This window comes from Sinocyclocheilus anshuiensis, unplaced genomic scaffold, assembly GCF_001515605.1.
Source record: "Sinocyclocheilus anshuiensis isolate Anshui unplaced genomic scaffold, SAMN03320099.WGS_v1.1 scaffold2039, whole genome shotgun sequence".
NCBI lineage: Eukaryota > Metazoa > Chordata > Actinopteri > Cypriniformes > Cyprinidae > Sinocyclocheilus > Sinocyclocheilus anshuiensis.
In genome coordinates, this window is record NW_015550822.1 from 265,655 (window position 1) to 288,417 (window position 22,763).

A 22,763-nucleotide genomic window follows, 5' to 3' on the forward strand; every position below is an offset into this window, starting at 1 on the left:
TACTATTGTTTAAACTTGTAGTTGAGGGTTTGTTCAAATATTTAAAGGCATCGTTCAACTAGAAATGAACATTCTGTCATTTACTCAACCTGTATGACTTTCTTTTGTCAGTAGAACACAAAAGAAGTTTTATTTTATTTATTTATTATTTTTAACTATGAAAGTCAATGCAGTCCATTGTTGTTTTGGAACCCATAGACCTTTTTTTCACATATGACAAAAATATTTTGAATAGTTATATACAGGTACACACACAAACGCACACACACACACACACATACATTTCAACATACTTAAAAATGGCCAAAAATATATGGCTAATGTAGTTTTGAAATGAGTTCAATAAGTGTTAGTCTAGTTTTATATTTCCTAATTTTAGGCCATTTATATTTGTGTTCTCTATCTATCTATCTATCTATCTACATCCATCCATCCATATTGTGGTAAGGACTAAAACATTACTATTAAACTTCAATTTGTTTATGTAACATGAATGATGCCCCATCAAAAAATATTTTATTTTTAGGGATGAAAAATATGATTTTTTGCCTGCTGGATGATAAAGCTCTAACAAACTCACTTAAAATTAAAAAAATCTAATAAACTTACATTCAAGGTGGGACTATGACCTTTTGATCCTAGAGACCTACTGCATTAGCAGTTTTGAGCAGGCCTTCGGCTAGTCCTTGTTTGCTCATATTTATCTAGTACAGTGTGAAACATGTACACAAACATTTTCCAAAGACAGCCCACCTCCAAACCCGAGTCGATTTGTTTGGTTGAACCCAAGATTTTATTAGATGACCCTCACAACTTCATCTTTGATGAGATACCAAGATAACAAACAAGAAACAACAGAAAACCCCCAAACAAACTCAAGCCACATTATCAGATGCATCATTTTAATCAATGCGAACAAGGTCTGAACACCTCAGTACAATGGCATCAGTGTGTTACAGGAGAAACATGCTGCAGAGAACGTTTTGGATGTGATTAACAGCACATGCTGCTAACACAATGCGAGTCATGCACAAAATGGCATATTAAAATTCACACTCACAAACTGTTCAACGAGGGTCTGTGATAATTGCTACAATACATTTATGGAAACAAGAGCACAGATGTTCACTGTTCATTGAGAGGCAGCGTTAATGCATTGCGCGGCATCATAAGAGAGTCAGTTACAGGTCAGCGCTGCAGTGTGTTCATTGCTTGACTACTTTTTGCCTAAAAGTATCCGGTAAAAATAGCACAGCTTTGTGACATATAAAACTATTATGAGATGTGATTATCCATATTGCTTTTGGACCGGAGTGTATGTCATGGTGGGGGTCCCAGGGAGGACACAGAGCCGTATTTGTAGGCCGAGGGTAGTTTGAACACAGGCGTTTCCCATGCTGACTCTCTGCGGTAGGCCACATTATGGGATGGATTCATCACCGGCTCCCGTAGACCAATGGAGAATTCCCTACTGCAAGAGATACTTCTCCTGTTACTCTGGGTGTCTATACTAAGATAGAATAGTATTCCAAGATACAAGACAGTGGAGTCATTCTTTAGTGGAAGAAATACCTGACAGTGGCGCTGAATGGTGTTGAATGGCTACCCATAGAGCTCTGACTTGATGCTCTGTGAAGAACTGAACCTAAATGGAGGAGACCATTCATTGCAGAACAAAGTATACAGCGAGATTGTATTAATGGATTGTTGATATCATTGAGAAATGACATGTCAAAAGCACTATCCACTCTTTTTAGAGGAATGTATTTGCCACTGGGAAAATGTAATTAGTATTATCAAAACCAATTGCTTTGTAATGAAAGTCTGTAAATACAGTGTTTTAGTCTTTTATTAAATGGATTGAAGTATGGCTATGTCAGTTATTTAGCATGACACGATCAGCACAAAAACACATCTGTATATGTTACTGTTCACGCAAATTCTGTCTGCTCTCTTTGGTAATTGTTGGTCTATAATATATAAATATGCCTCAGACAAATGTCTTCGGTTATTGTTTTATACTGTTTTTTTTTTCTTCAGATTTTAAGAGTTAATTGTAGTTCATCTTGAGACAACTGCATTCTGTTTCAATCAGTTGCCATTTGAACACAAGTGTACATTTATACAGAAATACTCACAGTAGTTAGTGCTATTGCAGAGAAATTTGTTTGATATATTTTAGACCTTTCCAACTAACGGTCTAAAACAATAATTAATGTTTAATCTCTTACGATTGATTATTAAATAAAACTTTCCCCTTTTTTATTACCTTTTTTAATTACAGTATTCACAATATCATTGTTAGTTTTATTTTATTTATTTACTAGTTTCTGTTTATTTTGTTTTTATTTTAGTTTTAGTATTTAGTAGTATTTAGTATTTTGGTTTTTATTTCTCAGCACAGTCTAGTGCTATCTTTTGAAGTTTAATTCAGGCTGAATGTAAAGGTCTTTATTAAACCTTAATTTCTGGTTTTATAATATGGTATTATAATATATCATGTATCAAAGACTCCAATAATTTGTTGCAATTATTATTTTTAATAACTGTCACCCGTCCCCTCTGTGGGACGCCTAAGTTTATTTCACTATATTACAATTAAATCCTAATCTAATCATGACAAACTATATATCGGAATTATAAAAATTTAAGTTTGGATCGTGCACTTTCACGTCTATGTTCAAAAATGTGAGCGACAGTTAAGGGGTTAACTAGATTTAGATAATGAAAATTTATTTTACTAAGGTTTCGGTTTTTATTTTTATTTCAGTTAATGACAATGTTTGGTCAATAATAATACTAGGTTTGATTGCTATATTTATTGTAAAGTCTTTTTTAAGAAGACTATTTTGTGTCAAGTTAGTAGCTTTTAGTTAATTAGCTAATAATTCTTCTTGAAAGGGATAAAATGTAAATAGTGAAAACATTGGTTTTTGTGTTGGCCACAACAAGCTGTTAATTATCAGGGGCCAGTTGCATAAACATAGTCACTATGTTAAGACGGTGTCTTGTGAACTAATTCAACCAACTAGTAGTTTGCAAAGAGATAAATGGTCTTACTTTTTGGATTCAAATTAGACCATTCTCCCTTTTTATAACTGACTTAAAAAAGTTATGACCAGCCTTAAAGAAAAAAAATGAGATGACTAACTTTTTAAGACTAGTATTGGCCCAGAATATCCATAACAGTGCAGTTCTGGTGACTGAAAACCAAAACCAGCAATGATGTTGCAATGACAAACCTATGCGGCAGTCCTTCGGTGAGCTTCTGAGACAAATTCTACTCAGGAGTTCTGGCTAGATGGAAAAACACAAGTATAATCACAACAGAGCTGTATATACTCTACAGTAAATGACACAGTATACAGAAAAATAAATGGAGTTTACTTTGTGAGAGTGCCCCCTGCTGTTGATTTCTATGCTGTCAGCTCTGAGAAAGAACAACCAAACAAACGTTACAATCACAATCAAGTCATTCAGTGATTAAAGCACAGACTATTCCGAGAAAACAGACATGACAGATAATATGTCATATATAAGGTATCAATTTAAAAAAATCACGTCAGTTTTGTGCTGTACAGTTAATTTTGAAACAGTTTAGTATTTCTGAATCAAATATAAAAAGAAAGAATTATGAAACCATGTTAAATGTGAAACAAAAGGACTTTTAACAAGTTGTTCTAAATGTTTACTTACACACTACAACTTAGTTTAAACCTTCTTTAGAGATGAAAGCTGATCATTTACTCACAGGCTAGCAGAGGACAAGGATCGTGACATCGAGAGTGGGGAAGAATAGGGGATTTTTGTCACTGGGGAAGCTGAAACAAACAGAGAAACAGCACTTTGGAATGGTATAATAACTCACAAAATGGTTACTAGGGCTAAAATATTTTTAACTGCTTACAAAACTGTAACAGTCTGAACAATCTGTTCATCTAAAAACAAGCAAGCTAAAACGCACCTTGTCTCTGACTTGCTGACTGTACATTTCGGTTGGACTGTAACACCAGTCTTGAACTGGAATGATTTCAATGGCACGTGTTACATTAATAAAGTACATGTTTACAGAGTTCCTACATCCATACGGTATCACACGTTGTCTTAGAAGAATACATGCCCCATTTACAATGGATATGAAAAGCATCCACTGCCTCTGGCTTTTTATTTCTAAAATGTCATTTATTCCTCTGTAAAGCTGCATTTTCAGCAGCCATTTCTCCAATCTTCAGTATCACATGATCCTTCAAATCATATACTATTTTGCTGCTCAAGAAACATTTCTTATCACAGTTGAAAACTGTTGTGGTGCTTAATATTTTTCAGGATTCTATGATGAATAGAAAGTTCATAACAACAGCATTTACCTCAAGTAGAAATCTTTTGTTAAGATGTTATAAATGTCTTTACTATCGTTATTGATCAATTTAATGCATCCTTTCTGAATAAAAGTATTAAAGAAATAGTTCAACCAAAAATGAAAATTTGCTGTAAATGTACTTAGCCTCAATCCATCATCCAACATGTAGATGAGTGTTTGTTTCTTCATCAGAACATATTTGGAGTAATTTAGCATTACATCTGCCGTGAGCAAGTGTTGTACAGTAATGCTAACTTTCTCCAAATCTGTTCTGATGAGGAACAAACTCATCTACATCTTGAATAGCTTGATTGTGTCATTTTCAGTAGATTTTTTTTTTTTTTTTCAAAAAAAGTGAATTGCTTTAATGTCTTAAAAAACTCAAAAAATAAATAAAATTGCACTGGACACATTTAATTTCCACATATACTAAAGACTGGAACTGGACTACCATTAAGGTTTTGTATTTAATGAGAGTAATATTTGTTACCAATTTACAGAAATGTGTTTTTATTTTGATATGAAGGAATACTTTCCTTTGATATGAAGGGATTAGACATGTGCCGGTATTCGGTAATGCGATATATAACGGTAATGAATATGCACGATATTGTTATTGTGGGCACTTCTAAATAATTATGTATTACAAATTATTGAGAATTATGAATACATTTTAAGAATACTTTACTAAATACTTAAATATTTAGACTTAATAGGCTATTTATTTTCAAACTTTTTTTTACATTTTAATCTGGACTTGAACATGCCCTAGATATTGTTTTGAAAGTGTTTTGATTCTTTATTGTTCGGTCACACTTTACATTAGGGCTTCATTAGTTAACATTAGTTAATTCATTAGTTAACATAAACTGCCAATGAAAAAGTTATACTGTATTATGACAGCACTTTTTTTTTTAAACTAAACTACAATACCGTAATAATACCGTATACCGTGATAAAAGCATTAGCAATTAATCGCAACATGAAAATTTGATACCGGCATATCCCTAGAAGGGATATTATCTCCTTTCATAGATCACATTGACATACCTTTGATTTTGAACAGTCATTTCTAACTTGGATATGTAAGCATTCTGTTCTGAAATTTTCCTGCACAAAATAGAAAACAATAGAAATAAGGCAAAAATACAATAGAAATGGCTGCATTAATGCAGTACTCATACATACTTGGACATCTTCTGCATCTCTTGTTGCATTTTCAGGCCATCCTCCTTCATTCTCTCAATCTGTTTTATTTGACATTAATTTGATTTGGATTAACTAAGCCACATTAGCAGCATCCACATCTACCATATCCAAGTATCAGAGCCAGTCATGTTAAGGACAAGATGCTCTCACCTTCTGCTGATAGTGGGCCAGTAATCTTTTCTGGTGTCTGGCCTGGAATTGTAAAACCTGCAAAGCATAATAAATGTGACTTTATGCCTTAAATTCACGATTAACATAGCTGCAATCTACTCATTTTATGTATAGGACTACCTTGCTTATCTCTGAGAAGTATTTGACTGCAACTGCACTGATATCTGAGAAAAGCTCTTGCACCTCTGAGCTACTCTATGAGAACAATACACAGATTAGTGGCACAGCTCATTAAAATGAATCTTTATCACAAAAAAAATCTCTTGTAGCTTACTTTATCAGACAGTGGGGAGATCTGACACGTTGCTTTGCAAATGAGGCAGACACCCTGCTTTCCTAAAGGGGAAAACAAATAGACCCTCTCTGTAGAACGATATTACTTCCAGCAGAGGGCAGTATATGCACACATTTAAGCCAGCACCATTTATACCATTGTGAAATCTGAAAATATATAATTTAAATTATATCGTCATATATCACATTAATAATAGTTATAATTATGTATAATATAAGATTATATATAAATACAATGTAAATAATCATGTTATATATAATGTATAATGTTAGTTGAGTGTGCTACCTCTCAGAAAGCAAACATTACAGATGATGTGACCGCAGTTTGTGACCGCCAGCTGACGCTCAGGACCAGGTGACACGAAGCAGGAGTTACAGCAAATCCAGTGAGACATTATTCTGTTTATGTACAACAACATCATCTAAGCTGTGTGCTACAACTTCTACAAGTGAACTGTCTACCTAGCGTTACACAGCCTTTCATTTCACAGGCGCTATACATGTCTAAGATTACTGTAGAGCTGCCTTTAATGCCAACACTGCTGCTATCACCATGTACTGTATGTTGTATGCACCTGTTATTGCCAGAACACTCTCTAGGTAACGTTAGACTGCTTACACGGTTTTGAGACACAGCCTATGTGTTGCTAGGGTCACACATATTATTTCATAGCAAACCGATCTAACTTACGCTAGTATCATCTCGAGTGCTAGTTTATTCAGTTTAAAGCACTGTGTTTAAAATACACTTGTTTCTCACTTCTGAGGGAAGAATGATTGATACAAAATATGAAAATAAAAAAGACAAATTGATTAAATGTACATCAAACGGGGGTAAAAATAAAGGTGGGTGTATAGCGTTTGAGCCAACTACCGTTAACCTTATACAAAAATAATGTATAAAATGTCCCTGAGGACTTCACGAAAGTTTCCCATAGGTGCTGTGGTCACTAAATCTCTAGAATAAAACACATACCTGTAACTTTTTTGCACGCTATCCAAATTTATATTAGTCGCGTGTACACTAAATTGTATGTTTACTAGTTATCATATAAACAGATTAGCAGGTTTTCTGACGCGTTTTGAAACGACGACGTCACGGTGACGTAATCGCGCACTCCGCAATAAATAAATAAATAAATAAATAAAACAACCAATGCTGACCGTAGTTTCATAATCATGCTGAATTGAACATTTACTGTTAAAACAATCAAACATAATTTATATTTCTGTTACCGTATCTTCTTTTTTGATGGAGGTGTTGATAGTTTTATTGTATTATTAATAATTATACAGTAGTAATTAAAGGGCTTGATATTTTGGTGGAAACTAAAAAAATAACAAATAAATAATATCTCGGCCAAATATTTTCCTAACAAACCATACAGCAATGAAATGCTTATTTGTTCAGCTTTCAGATTATGTATAATTTCAAAAAATGTACCCTTATGACTGTTTTTGTGGTCCAGTGTCACAAATATTCGAGGTTAAACACACTGTTAGAGTGGAATAAAACAAACACACACAAACACATAAATAATAATAATAATACAATATGTAGGTAGGCCTATTTAATAAGGCTATGTTATGAATTTATTAAAATCAGTTGAATTGATTAAAATCACATGCTCATTGCAGGGTATTGTGCTCAGATGAGGTCATTTAGACTTACTCATTTATCAAAATGCTTCAAACAATGTTACAGTCAGTCATTTCATAAAGCTAAACCAACTTCTTTTCAATGAGAAAGTTTTTGAGGTTTTTTATTTGCCAGATTCCAACAGAAAGGAGTATTGATGTCTGAATAATGGCCCACCACAAAACGTTTCCATTTGTCTCCTCACTCATTTGGCGAAACTTCTCCTCACGTTCCTGGTTGCAGTAAAATAAACAGATACAAATTGCACATAATCACCAGAGAGTAAGTGCAGCTTGGAAAATGTGGACAGATGACACTTGGTCTGGTTCTTATTCTGGCAAGCAATTAATATGGCAACATTTTGTTGTCAGGCCGCCCTGCCTGTGTTTGCTTACCCTTTGGAAATTTTGCTGCCTGCTAATGTAACGCATCTGGTCAATGAGATGTTGCAAGTTGTACTCCATTGCTTTCATGGTGTCTTTTGCCTTTGCAGCATTAGGATCAATGGTATGTTCGCCCATCTGGACATCTAAATGCACTTTCTGTACATAAATAGAAAAGTAAGAGCACGACTAGCTGACATTTTAAGCATGTTAAAGGGATAGTTCACCCAAAAATGAAAATTCTGTCATCATTTACTCACCCTCATGTCGTTCCAAACCTGTATGAGTTGCTTTCTTATGTCGAACATAAAAGAAGATATTTTGAAGATTGCTGGTAATCAAACAGTTGATTGTTGCCTTTGACTTCCATAGTAGGAAAAAAAAATACTATGGAAGTCAATGGCAACCACCAACTGTTTGATTACCAGCAATCTTCAAAATATCTTCTTTTATGTTCGACATAAGAAAGCAACTCATACAGGTTTGGAACGACATGAGGGTGAGTAAATGATGACAGAATTTTCATTTTCATTTGAACTATCCCTTTAAATTCAGTATATGAGACCACAGCATTTCACAACTTACCAGACGATCTCCAGCGAACACAGAGAACCTGGTGGAGTTGGACTGCATGCACAAGAAATGTTGACCCGAAGCATGGGATGTAAAGGCGAATTTTCCATATCTCCCAAAGCGTTTTAACAAGACCACCTGCATATGACAGAACGTATCGGAGGAGTTGTTGCAGGTGGTAATAGTTAAGAGTTTATTGTATAATTCTCATCTATGCATGAAGAGTTGAATGCTTCAGACCGCATGGTTAGGGTCTCTCACAGTCACAGTCAAACCAAGGTGTGGGATATTGGCCTTCTTATTTTCATCCCAGTACTCTAGCAGAAAGACACCTGAAGGGAGAAACATGATACTATAGTCCTTCCTTATTACAACAATTTTACAGTACGCTACGACCAGTGTAGCTGCTTTGTATGTGCAGAGCACTACAGTACCTTTACTCCATGACTCACAAAACTGAATACCCTATTGATAGTTGCTGGAATAAAGAATTAAATGGATCATTCGCCACATAATGAAATTTCTGTTATCATTTACTCACCCTCATGTTGTGATTTAATCCAAGTTTTGTGAAGGAAATAACTATGGTCTGTGTTTTTACTCCACGATATGTAGGTTCCACAACCTTTATATGTCAGTCCCTTTTTAATTCTAGATGCCATGTTACGACATATTTTATTTACTTATGATAGTACACTTTAATTGAAATTAAATGGAACCATTTTGGTCAGATCTCTGATCAGTTTAGTAGATATAAGCCCCTAAATAGTCTCTGACCTGATGTGTTTAACAAGAATAGGCCAAATGTATCACACATTTTGCCTCTAGAGTTTATCTTGATGTTTGGACCGCATACAAACAAAAGCACATACAAAAAGTAAACAATAAATGTCCTACACATATTAAAAGTATGATTATATTTTCAGATTGAATATTAAATCACCTGTTAGTCTAAGCAGCATATGAGGAAACGTGTTCCGGGACTATTTAGGATCAAATAACTGATTCATGTTGTGCAATAGAGCAAATATGTATAACATTGTATAACAGCACAATTCATCTTCACTGACCTGACACAAGTGTGTCCTCTGGAATCTCCTCAATGATACACTTTTCCTCCTGTTCCCCTAAATCAAAATACATTGCCGGAGCCAAAATGACACAACTGGCTAGCAGCAGGCCTGTCAGCCTCATATTCATTGCTGTAAAACAGTTCATTTTTAAGGTAAGAAAGCTACAAATAACAATAACTGGACACTAGTATAGCTTTATGTGCCCAGCAGGTTTAGTGTGAGAAATCTGCAGCTGCTGTTTGTACAATCATGTGTAAACAAGGTAAACAGAAAGTCATGATAAGACTAGGGAGAGACCTAAATATGTTGATAGAAATAGTCAATTTATTACATGCCTTGCTTCATTAAGATATATAGTTTAAAATATAGTAATTAAAGACCTGTATCGGCTTGTATACTTGGGCTCAAAAATTATTTTCAAGTCACACTTGAAAATGTTTTGCATTAGAAAACAAAATATCAAACCAGATGTCATTTATTAGAAAGACATCATAGTTTTTGATCCAAATATTTCACAAAAAACTTTTCAAAAGAGGATAAAGACAAAAAGTTTTGTGACACTTTTGTGTCCATAGTTTATGTCCATAATCATTGTGATGAGCAACATGGCAAAAATGGCTTTGAATAGTGAAATAAGAAAATATCTGGCATCATTTGATTTGATCCTTGATATTCAGACATTTTAAGTATGACTTGCATGTCCAAATAGATGGACAGATTATATTGCAGTTATTATCTTTTAGGAAAGTATAATAATTTTTCACACAAGCGTGACAAATTCAAAGGAATTCAGAAGGATTTATTTATCTGTATGTACAATTTTATATACAGTTTTGCAATTAATGTACAGATATGTTTTGAGGAGAACAGAGTATTTTTTTTACTGAAGATGTTTATCTCAACGATTGAGCTTGATAATGTCAATGGTGTTTTTTCCACCAGAGAGCACCAGACTCCATGAACAGTGCATGAGGACAGTGTGTGCAACTTACAGCAAACTCAGCCTATAAACTCCTGTTATTAGAGCAAACGTTGCTGTATTGAAAGTATAGAATTGGCAGTTCCTCATATTTCACTCTCAATTGTGATACACTTACTGAGAATTTGCTTTGGGTACTTCAGTCTTCTTTTTAACTTGGGATATGTTGCCTAGCCCATTCATTACCATGTTTAAGCTTGTTAACCCGCCCACGACATCATAATTTAAAAAAACAAAGTCATTCAATTTATAATGTCTCGTTTTAAAGCTGTTAACCAGTAGATTGTTCCCTGTGGATGAGGTATGGATGGTATTATATTCACACACAGTTGTCAGGGATACAGAGCTTCTTTTCCTCTAGGGGTGGGCAGGCAGCCCCATTGTTTGCCGGATGCATGTGAATATAGCGGGTTCTGTGTTTTACCCCTCTCTCACCACACTGACCCTTACAAAGACCCCAAGGTGACCAGACAGAAACCTCACAGTCCAGAGGGGTATCTGTAGAAAAATAGATGTTGATTAGTACTAATAACTTACCGGGAACAAATAATTTGTTAAAGAAATAGTTCATTTTTGAAAATTACAGTTCGATAAATTAAAATCATCATAAAATCACCCTTGAAACTTTCATGTTTTGGTGCACTATTTCTTGAATAGGGCTAATAAGGCTAAGCAACTCAATCTCCAGATTAAAAATAACTAGTTTATGTTTTTTGACAAATTGGTTTGAATTTGTACTATTTGAGTCGTGTGAAAATGGAAAAAAAAAATGCAGAAAAATACAAGCATGAAGCATGATCCAACCAGATTGTATGAAAGCGTATGTATGAATGAGAATAGTAATAATTAATATGAGTTTGCCACCAATTTGCCAAAACGTTAATTACAATTGCAATGAAAATGTTTTCGGCTAACACTATGATAAAACAAAAAAATACTATGATGTAAAATATAGATTGCATTTATATTTTTTGTGAAGTGTAAATAAATGGACAGTTACCTAAACTGAATCAATTTTTTTTATGTTTTATGCTAAATCAAAGTTTAGAGCTACTTGGGCTGAATTTAAAGTAAACTCAGACAATAAATGTAAATCCTTCAAATTTTGCAAAAATAATTGCTTCTCCTGATTCACTGATGCTTTCCAGAAATCCTGATCTTGTAAAAGGCTGATATGCATCACAGACTTCTGTGCAAGTAGGAAAACAGAAGGATGGAATCAAAGCACACATTTCACTTCAATGACAAACACTTCCTGAGTGCTGAGTGGCAGAAAACTTTTAAACGGGTTGGCCTCCATTATAGTGTTTGCAGTTTGTTGTGTTGGTTACCATGGGAGTTGATAAACCTTTCTACAGCCCGCAATTTAATCACCACAAGTTCTCTCTATGGATTTGTAGTGTTTCCCTCGAAAACAGAATTTAAGATTCAAATGCAAGTATGTCAACTCTGTCTTTTTGCATGATAAAGTTCTGTATGAGGACAACATTCACATCACAATTCATTTTACAAACAATTTCTAATGCTTACTTATGAGAGACCTATCAATTTCATTGTCGCTTGGAATCTGATTGGACTGGGTCGGCTGAATGGGTAAGCTGAAGATCTGGTTGTTCTTGATCTTTGTTAGGGAGACTTTGGCTATTGGGGGGAGATGCTTCAGTCGGGGATAGTAGAAGGAGTTTGCAGGGTGACTTGGGAATGATGCGGTTATCTGTTGAGAGAAGACATACAGTATCTGTAACAAGATTTGTAACGAGACCTCCATCCTTGCTGAAAAAAGGTGGTCAGGTGGTCTACCAAGTGGTCCGGTTTGTTGGTTTTAGAAGGGGTTTTGACCACTGACAAACTGAACCAGCATAAACCAGCAAACCACCTTGAACTGTTTTTTTTTTTTTTCCAGCAGGGACTGGTTCCCAAAGTGGTCTAACTGTGCTGAAAAAATACATCTTAAACTTGCATAAGATTGTTTCCAGGTCTCCTCTGGCCTCCAAGTCTGGTCAGGTTGGTCTTAGAAGGATTTTGAAAACTTTTCAGTTTGTGAGGCTGGGAAATAACCAGCTAAACACCAGCTTGGCCAGGCTGGGAAAGCATCTTAAACCAAAAAAGACCAGTAAACCAGCTCATTGTGGTCTAAGAAGCATTGTTTCATGGAAAATATTATAAATATATATGACTTGTAGGGTTGTCCGCTTTTAGACATTACCTGAGTGATCTTGTCTTGAGGAATGGTCTCAAAGTTTGGTGAGGAGAAGGTGAAACCACTGTCTGTGCCGGCATCATAGGGGTAGAGATCTAGGCTTATGTTTTCTATCCAGTTATCACCCTCGCACAAGTTTAGACTGTCTATTCCAACAAACCAGTCAGGACTTGGCACAATGCGGACAATGAAGGACAGCTGCAAAACAAGAAGATCATTAGTGTTCGGTTGCGCTGTGGTTTTAGCTTGCTCATTAGCTAGTATAAGCTGCTGGCTCGTTTTCATTTGGAAAGTTTTATTATTTACAATTCTCTCTATAATATTTTATATGGAATGCCTGGGAGGCCAGTGAAGTATGTGCATGTAAAGAGTGAGTTCCTAAAGAATGCTTTGGACACAGTATGCAAGTGTCCACATCTTCTGACTGAAAACATCTGTGGTTTTTACTCAAAAACAACTGAAAAAAAATTAAATAAAAACAGCTTAAACCAGCCTATGGTCTTTGCTGGTCTTACTGTAGATGGTCAACGATAGACTAGTCTGTATCCCAGCCAAATCATAGTTTAGCTGGTTTATCTGGTCAGCCTGGTGGTGTTTCAGCCCGACCAGGTAACCGAAAACCGTTCTAATTGAATTTGATATTAACTTTAGTGTCATACAGTTGCATAAAATGCATAAAAAATACATCATACGTAGGGCCATGTTTTGGTGCTGAAGAAACGCTCAGGCTTGTCCTTGCTTTGACCTACTGCAGTGCACAGTGTACTTACTAAAGAGTGTCTTGCATAGACCTCAAATTCTGTGATTGCCTGGCCGGTTCCTCCAACCACAGCTGGTGCTGAGAAGAGGCCATAGACGCTCTGGATCCATTCCCCAGCTGCCTCCACTTCCTTTATCAGTGTCCAAGCCTCTCCTCTCTCAGAAAACTCTCTCACCCCATTACTGGCGTACTCGTTCCTTTGCCAGATGTGATAATCTGAGCTGTGAGTTACTCCTAAAATGAAAATTATAGTTTTCAATGTGTACTTCTACTTTAGTGCATAACAAGCTACTCAAGCACTGCCATCATTGTCTTGCTCAAACCCATAGGTGTGAATTATACAGTGGCTTGTGAGGGGAGTTTTTTTTTAAGAAAGGGCTTTTTATGGGAAAGTTTTTAGGCATAATCTTATCTTGAGCAACCCAGATTTTGGCATCCCCATAACTATTTCAATGTACTTTTGTAATACTGTACAAAAAATATGTAAGAAAGTAATAGATAATGATCAATGATCAATCAATGTTTCTATGGCATTACTTTAAAACCCCTCTTTTTGAATCTTTATGTTGAATACTTATATCACCTAACCTTTGTTTTTACTTCCTTCGGAGGGGTTCATCTGGGTCAAACCCCCTCAGCAGGAACAGTGTGAAAGGTTTGGGTGAACAGACCCAAAAAGTGGTGTAGCAAATGTTACAAATGTTTAAAAGAATACCCTGTTCTTACTTATAAGATCGGCCCACTCACCAATGATGGGGGACCACTGAGCAGGCGGCCTGTACAGAGGGTAGTGTTTGGGGAAGGCAGTCTGAGTCCACTGGCCGGTAAATGTCAGTCTGTACTTGGCTGTGGACGGCGCCATGCATACGCGGTCCACGTCGACCGGCATTGCAGGGACTCCACTCAGCAGGGCCAGAGTCACGGTAAGCCACTGCAGCCAGCAGTTCACTTTCAAAGATGTCATCTTTTCCATGCTGGTTCTGTGTGGGAACAATAAACTGTTTTACCAGGCATGTGGATGCATGCCATAACCAGGTTTGAAAGCTTTGGATCACTCCTTCCTTACTAAACTGACAATAGTAAAACAGGGGAATTAAAGACTTTACATAAGCTCCTGGGTGAGTGATTTGGTATAACTGTGTCATACATTGACTAAGAAGGAAAGAATGTAGGTCAGGATAACCAAATTCACTCTCTGTGTTTCCAGGCACTCTTACATGCAATATTCAGCAAAAGAGGGATTGACAATGAAATTGCATAATTTGTTGAAATTGGTTAAGCAATACTCAATATAGTATTTTATATATATATTTCTTAAATCACTATATTGGCATCAACTGTTGCATTCATTTATATTATTATTATCCAACTGCATGCACCATGCACGATAATTAATTCAGACATTATGTTCAAAATAGAATTAATTTAGTATGCATTCACAGTAGTAGTGTATTTGCCATATAAAATACTACCTTTAAATGCATATGCCCTAAAAAAAGAATTTGAATTGATCGTAATTAAGCAGAAGCCATTCAACATTGTGCAGCATGAATAAAACATATACTTAAAGAAAGCACTTACAGGGTTTGCAGAGACAGATGAGGTTTTCTGCAGAAAAGTTGAGTGGAGGTCACCTGTGCCCAGGCATTCAGAGGAAGACTGCAAGATCACTGTGTGTCTTCCAGCTATTTATGCGTTTCCAGCGGTCCCCAAAGTCTAACAATATCAATAACCTCCTGACCCCTCCCAGATGTAGTATCGAGCTCTCTACACTCTACAATTCCATGTGGGATTTCCCCTTTTGGTCTCAGCAAACGAGTCACAGCCTGAATCAAGATTCACACTTTTTTTCCTCTCCCTACCAGAGATGCATAGAGAAAGCAGCATTATATGAAGCTCCTGAGGGTTTTGTAGTCAGTTGAGGAGGTAGTATTATGGGGTTGGTTGATTGTGGAAACAGGCTTGGCTGGTGGATCAGCAGTGTGGAGGCACCCAGTAAGCCGAAAGCTAACAGTTCCCGCCTACAGCCCATAATTGCTTACACATGTTCACGTTTTGCCCCTCACCCTTCTCAAATTCTCTCCAGTTTCTTGACACTTAATTTGCTGAGAGCTGTTTGGATGTGGTTTTCTGCAAATCAGTTCCATTTCTGAGAGCTTACTTTAAGGGTTTTTTAATATCCCTCTGTTGTAAATCGGGCTTTGGCCCAACTAGATTGCGACATCTAATGTGTTTGACATGCGTTTTATGCCTGTCTCAATCTGGGGTCAGTTTCTGTCAACCATCCCTCATTGTTCATTTGAGTTGTCTCACGTCACTCCATTTGGTCACAATGGACTAACTGAAATATTAATAGAAACTACAGAAAATGTGTAAAAATGAGCTTGGATTGATCACACAAATGTAACAATAACTCTTAAGGAAGTAATAAATACATACATGAGAGTATCTTAAAAAGGCCAAAATGTAGGTCATCATTTGCAAAAAACTCACTCAATCCTAATGTCTTTACCAATTCAGTGCTGCTGTGAGACAGGACAATGCATGCACAAAAAGCATAGATGCATTGTACTAATTTAACTCACAAAAATTACTACATTTGTTTTGTTTAAGAGAGATGTAAGACTATTTGTCTATTTGTGACATTTCTTACAGAGAATTACTTAGATTATAGGTTGTAAGACTGATTGCATTGTAACCAGAAAGCCATATATGCACAATAAATAACTGGATTAGTCCACATTAATCTTATCAAAATTACTTTCATTTGTGTGAATGGATACTGGAGCCCAGTTTTCCAGGGTCCTGGGCCATGGGCAAGGAGACACCTTGGATGGATTTGTAGTCCCATCATAGCAATCAAAAACCAAAAAGTACATTAATTACATTATATTACTAAATATACTTTTTTTCTTGAAAGGCACTTCATTACATATGCAACTTTTAGAAAAAGTATTTTAAGGACTACTTCCAGTGCCAACATTTCATATTAGTTCTTGATCCAAAGTGATCGCCCAGGTTTATTGTTCTGCTTTGAGGTTTTCCTAGAGTCTGCTGATTTCTTTTTTGTTTATTTCTTACCAGTAAACAGTCGGTAACTGTGTCATTCTGGGCTGTTTTGGGAACTATTGTGTTTGAAACAAAAATGTAACCAATGCAGACTGTTCAGATCTTGGCAAGAATGGTTATGAAACCAGTTCCAGAAATGATGCCTTTAACTAGGTCACATTATTTTTCTTGTAAAAAAGTAACAAAAGTTATGATAAAAGTCAAAACATGTTTACAGAGGAACCAATGCCAGTATTTTACTAAAGCCTAAACATAGTAACACATTAGATGTTGACCATCTATCACTGTATTACCACCATCCACCACACAATGTTCTTCAGTACACTATACCTAGGCCTTGTTAGGGTTTTCTGATGTCTGCTATCTCTTATAAAACAAGAGGTCCATTGTTGACCCATAAAGTGAAACTTTTACTGTTATTCCCATTCACATTTCCCAGTGTGACCATCTACTCATAGACCGGAGGTATAAAGAACAAGATTTACTGGGTCCTTCCTAAAGACAGATTCATTTTCCAGCTCGGTGGCATTTCGCAGTGAACTGGAACCCCTGCCTTGATATTTAGTCTTTGGCATGACTTATTTGATTTTAAATGGTGCAAAATCCATTTTCTGGGTTATTCAGTTTTGACAAACAATGTCAGGCTATCTATCTATCTATCTATCTATCTATCTATCTATCTATCTATCTATCCATCCTTCCATCCTTCCATCCATCCATCTGAGCCATATTGTGACCACTAATGATATTACATTTTACACTTAAAAGTATATGGTCATGAAAAGTACAGTATATGAAAAAAATATATGATCATGGTTGTTTAATGGGTTTTCATTGTATTTAATGTAAGAAGTCAATACAACATAACACAGCTGCTAGACAGATAATCTCATCTTCATTTTGTGCAGCCAGTTCCCTTCAGCAGAAGAGGATGTGAAGTTAAGGTTCAGTGCAGTGACCCTCACATTGGGAGTGTTAACCTATCCAGCATAATATTTCTGCTAACAAACATGATTTCTTAGCAACGTTGCAATAGCTGGTTGGGACTAGTCTGCATTATGTAACAGCTTTTGGAAAGTATGTTCTTGGCAATGTGCTTTGCGGCAGTTTACACCCAGTCCTTATGTGACAGATTTTAATCCTGATAACCCTGCATTGACAGAGGTTTCTCAATTGTTAATCAAATTCATGTGTGTAAAACAATATAAGTTAAAAAGCATAAGCAGTTTGAAGGTGCAACTAAGATGCTAATAAAAACCTAATGATTATATGCCACATTTCAACAGCGAATTATGGTCAATGTGAAACATGTCCTAATGTGGTACTTTATATGGGTAAAAATATTGTAAAAAATAAATATTGTGCACGGCAGAACTGGATTTTATCCATCAGGAATTGCATGGATAGTATAAAGTGAACATTACAAGAATGAAGGACTGTGCATGTGCCGTAAGTTTAATGTGAATTTTGGGAACGCAACAAGCGCTAGATTCATTTTATTTACAAATTCACACAGTTTCCAGTATTTCTGTTGCTAGAAGTTTACAGCATTTCACCAGTATTGTACAAAAAAAAAAAAAAGTTCAAGCATTTTAATGTTGAAAGTGAAAAATGTAAGACATTAATATAAGTATTGTGACTTGCAGTGTAAAATATTTATTAGGCCTATAATAATCAAAAAATTTTTTCAGGAAAATTGTAATTTACGACTAATATTTGTATACCTTCATTTGTATAATAATAATAAACCCTATATACTGTATGTGGAACTCTACAAAATAACAAAAATAAAACATGTTTTATGTTTACTTGCATGTCGTGACCATTAACCAACATCAGAGAACTGTGAAACATGTGCCGTTAAATTATTGAAATATTAACTTAAAATCTCAGATGTACTTCAAGTAAATATTTAGCATATTTGGCTTACCAAAACATTTGGGAACCTAACTCTAGACCATCTTAATCAAAAGTTTGTGCAGTATTAGTTACATCAGGAAAAAGACTTGGAAGGAAAATAATGTATAATAAAAATGTATAATATTATCCCGAAAGGCGAAAAGTACTCAGATGACCTACTACTTTGGCCCAGATTCTGAAGTGTACATTCGATGGACACTTTACTATCCCATGAGGCCATGGGAGAGGATTTATGAATGGCAGTGAAGCGACGCAACTGATGCTGGTAGGTCACGTGATAGTGACAACATGGCGGATGTAGTCATGTGACACACTTTTTTAACGGTCAAATACCTACTCAGTATGCGATTTTAGACCCACCGATGTGGTGTTTATCAGGATTGGGAACCACTGCCCTAGATAATTCTATAATAATAGTTTATTGGGGCACTCAGTTAAAAAAATTATCATATTTTGGTTAAATGCAATAATAAAGTTAACTGTGATAAATTTGGGTGAGGGGAACTGCTTTTGATCAGTTCCATTTACGTATTGTTCCAATCCGTATGATACTTGGTCAAATGCAAATTCTTTTGCAACAACTTTCTTTGGTGGAAAAAAAAAGCTAACTGGACAATTTATACTGCTTGTGTAATAGTGCTTAATTAAATACTCATTTACTTTAATGATGAAAATCTATTAATGCTCATGCTGGAAATAATTTTCATGATTGTGAGCTCATTTCATAGTTTTGATTTTTACCCAAAAGCCATTTCTTTTTGTTCTTTATTTTGGACAGCTAAAAGTTATGTGGAGGAGTAATCACATTTTTATTTTCTTCATCCCCAGTAGCCAATCATCATGCCCTGTCTGTAAACCCTCCCATGAGACATCAATAAAACCCTGGCAACTCAATATGAATTTTAAGCACTGGTTTGAGGTTGGGCCTTACATGTTTTGCTATGAAATGTGTGTTATATAGATATGATTGTAGCCAAATTATATTTGCTGCACACCAATTATATCACAAATTCAAGCAGTTTTCTTTTTTTCCACAGTTATCTAGCCTTTTTTATTAGCTCTGTTGTCTTAAATTTAAACCTTATAACTTCACATCTCATTACTTGTCTCACTCAAAGTTCAAGACCTGAGACTTGGACCAGGACTCTGTAATGTGCATGCAAAAGCTACAAGCTAATACAACATTTTTTTTGTGTGAAGTTTCATCCTTCTAGATCTCTGTAATAATGAGGGTCAATTTATTGGTTAAGGCAAGGATGTTTTTGAATTAAATTCACCTCGTCTGTCAATGACAGAAACGTGATTTGGCATTAGTATTGTTCACAAAATTCCAAACAGAATTTAAAGAGGCTGATAAAAATGTGAACACAGTCCAGCTGAGTTTAGCCAAACGTGACTTCATCTGCATGTCATGAAGAATTAAATCAAGTTATGTAGAGCAACATGACAAGTCACAGGTTGTTTTGGTTTGGAAAAATAAGTTGTGTACATGTACCATATTGTGCCAAAATCTATATATGTGTTTATTTGAGACAAACAAACTGTTGGGGAGTTAACTCTTCACTATGATTCTTAAAAATTACCTTGGAAAGTCATGTGCATGCTGTATATTTATGCCAAAATGTTTTGGAAAGGAACTTGGGGAACATATTAGACATTGTCTACCATGTAGAAGAAGAATCATACCATGTGAATTTATTCCTGTTATTCCTTCAGGCATTTATGATTATAAACAACTGTGTTCTAGACAATGTTGCAATTCTTGAAATCATAGGTCAATTAAAGATAAATTGCTGGGTGTTTTCAAAGATAAAGAGCTGATGTTTTCGTGACAATATTTTTAAGTATAGTTTGTTTTTGCAGGGACTTTGGATGAAGAACATATTGAAATAGTGAATCACAGAAAAACTGATTAAAAGTTCTCTCTAAAGTACTGTTTACTGGGACATGCTGTCATTTTTGTCTTTTAAAATGTTATGTTTACCTGTTAATCTGTGATGATGATTGGCTTTGGTGATGTGAGTTTGCTCAATATAATTATTCACTTCATTTCAAATACATTCTATAGCACACTGAATACGAGTATTAATTTAAGAGTCACTGATAAGAATTTGAAATAACAACTGAACACATAACTGAAGAAACAGTTGTTAAACATTTTTTTTAAATAATTATCTATATCTATCTATATATAATTATTATCTATAAGGTTGCTGCAACCACGTTGCCAGCAAACGAAAGGAGACCATTAGGAGACAAACAGGCAAGTTTCCAGAAGTTCCCTTTCGATACTTCACTCGTACTGCGTCGCTAGACGCTACGGGAAACTCCTTTTCTCCGATTTACTGAAGCCTTTTTTTCAATCACAGCAGTGCATCTGCACTGCCATGATTTCAGAAATGAACCAATGATGGCGCAGCAGAGCTGTGCGAGCCTATGGTGAAGCAGCGCGCCCGAGCCCGCCAAAATGGGTGGGGCATCTGGCTATATAAGCAGGTGCTCGGCATATGATCACTGTTTCACGACTTCAGCCCTTGCTGGTCGTGCTTACACCTCGGCAGGCCAGGCTGCGTCTGCGTTACACTCACATTGGCGGTGCTCCAAGTGTACCAGGCGAAACTCCTTCGCGCCATGGATGAGTCTGGGCCAGAACACTCTGCAGTGTTCAGAGAGCTGCGCAATGTCACCGATTTGGCCCTGCGCGCCACAAAGACGACTGCACAGGCCATTGGGAGGTCGATGGCCAGCCTGGTGGTGCTGGAACGCCACTTGTGGCTGAATTTGACAGATCAAAGAAGCGGATAAAACCATCTTCCTTGACTCCCCAGTCACCCCCACCGGCCTTTTCGGACCTGCTGTGGAAGGGTTCGCCGAGCGTTTCACGGCTGCACAGAAGTCGTCCCAAGCCATGCGACACTTCCTGCCGAATCGTTCCAGTTCTGCAGTTGCTGCCAGTCGCCCCAAGCCGGCGCCGACTCAACAGCCAGTTAAGACTACACCTCCTGTGACTCAGCCCTCTGCACAGCCAGAGCCCAGGCAGCGCTCACGCTCTGCAAAGCGTTACCCTATTCCGAAGCGCCAGGGACCCCGGCCCAAGATTGTGCTGGATCCTGCACCTCAGAAGCCATCCTGATACCTCAGGAAGGAAGAGGAGGGGGCAAAGTCTCGCTGTGGCCGGACCACCCCCCAAACTGCCTCGTATGTGTTCCCAGTCACCCCGTCCAGTTCCGGGTGCTGGGAAAAATGTGTTTATTGCATGCAAAGGGCCCGTTCCCTGTGACTCAGCCCTCTGCACGGCCTGAGCCCAGGCAGCACTCGCGCACTGCAAAGCGCTACCCTTTTCCGAAGCGCCAGGGACCCCGGCCCAAGGTTGTGCTGGACCCTGCTCCTCAGAAGCCATCCTGATCCCTCAGGAAGGAAGAGGAGGGGGCAAAGTCTCGCTGTGGCCGGACCACCCCCCAAACTGCCTCGTATGTGTTCCCAGTCACCCCGTCCAGTTCCGGGTGCTGGGAAAAATGTGTTTATTGCATGCAGAGGGCCCATTCTAGCGCTCAAGTGTACAACCGCTGTGATAACGGACAAAATAAAACACAAACATACTCAAAAAGAGAGCAAATTTCCTCTTCCAAACACGGCGAGCCCCGGGTCCCTTCACAGCGACCCGCCGCCCGAACCAATTCAACCCCTTGCCACAAGGGCCGAGGCCTGGCAGGCCATCCCCGGCGTGTCAAAGTGGGTTATGGGGATTATAAAACGAGGTTTCCTACTCCAATTCGCTCAAGAACCCCTGCTTGCGTTCTTCGTTCCGAGGTGGCTGTGCTGCTGGCGAAACGGGCCATAGAAATCGTCCCGCCAGCTCAGAGCGAGTCAGGCTTTTACAGCCGCTACTTCCTCGTCCCCAAAAAGGATGGCGACCTCAGGCCCATCCTCGATCTCAGGATCTTGAACCGCGTCCTAGTAAAGTGCGCATTCAGAATGACCACTTTGAAACAGATCCTCATCGCCCAGGGGACTGGTTCTTCTCTCTGGATCTGAAAGACACTTACTTTCACATTCAGATAGCCCCCCGCCACAGACGCTTCTTGAGATTCGCCTTCGAGGTAGTGGCATATCAATATACGATCCTCCCGTTT

The 22,763-nt window shown here is 37.1% G+C and overlaps 3 protein-coding genes across 4 annotated transcripts; all 3 read right to left on the minus strand.

Moving 5' to 3' along the window:
- Positions 1–899: 899 nt before the first annotated feature.
- Positions 900–7,078, minus strand: rnf212 (ring finger protein 212). Of its 2 annotated transcripts, XM_016450508.1 has the most exons (13): positions 7,011–7,078; positions 6,321–6,433; positions 6,015–6,076; positions 5,861–5,935; positions 5,720–5,776; positions 5,549–5,607; positions 5,411–5,470; positions 3,965–4,020; positions 3,752–3,821; positions 3,388–3,430; positions 3,243–3,297; positions 1,573–1,645; positions 900–1,471 (listed from the first exon to the last, which is right to left on the minus strand). In XM_016450508.1, the coding sequence occupies exons 2-13, from the start codon at positions 6,427–6,429 to the stop codon at positions 1,321–1,323; spliced, it is 870 nt and encodes a 289-aa protein (XP_016305994.1). In that variant the 5' UTR covers positions 6,430–6,433; positions 7,011–7,078; the 3' UTR covers positions 900–1,320. The 2 variants fall into 2 exon arrangements, with proteins under 2 accessions (XP_016305994.1, XP_016305996.1); XM_016450510.1 differs by lacking the exon at positions 5,861–5,935.
- Positions 7,079–7,756: 678 nt separating this feature from the next.
- LOC107661067 (transmembrane emp24 domain-containing protein 11) lies at positions 7,757–9,847 on the minus strand. The gene is made up of 5 exons (XM_016450512.1): positions 9,700–9,847; positions 8,870–8,961; positions 8,642–8,767; positions 8,069–8,215; positions 7,757–7,906 (listed from the first exon to the last, which is right to left on the minus strand). The coding sequence occupies exons 1-5, from the start codon at positions 9,845–9,847 to the stop codon at positions 7,757–7,759; spliced, it is 663 nt and encodes a 220-aa protein (XP_016305998.1).
- Positions 9,848–10,560: 713 nt separating this feature from the next.
- Positions 10,561–15,553, minus strand: spon2b (spondin 2b, extracellular matrix protein). The gene is made up of 6 exons (XM_016450511.1): positions 15,223–15,553; positions 14,389–14,621; positions 13,652–13,875; positions 12,888–13,079; positions 12,212–12,395; positions 10,561–11,179 (listed from the first exon to the last, which is right to left on the minus strand). The coding sequence occupies exons 2-6, from the start codon at positions 14,612–14,614 to the stop codon at positions 11,001–11,003; spliced, it is 1,005 nt and encodes a 334-aa protein (XP_016305997.1). The 5' UTR covers positions 14,615–14,621; positions 15,223–15,553; the 3' UTR covers positions 10,561–11,000.
- Between the last annotated feature and the right edge of the window lie 7,210 nt (positions 15,554–22,763).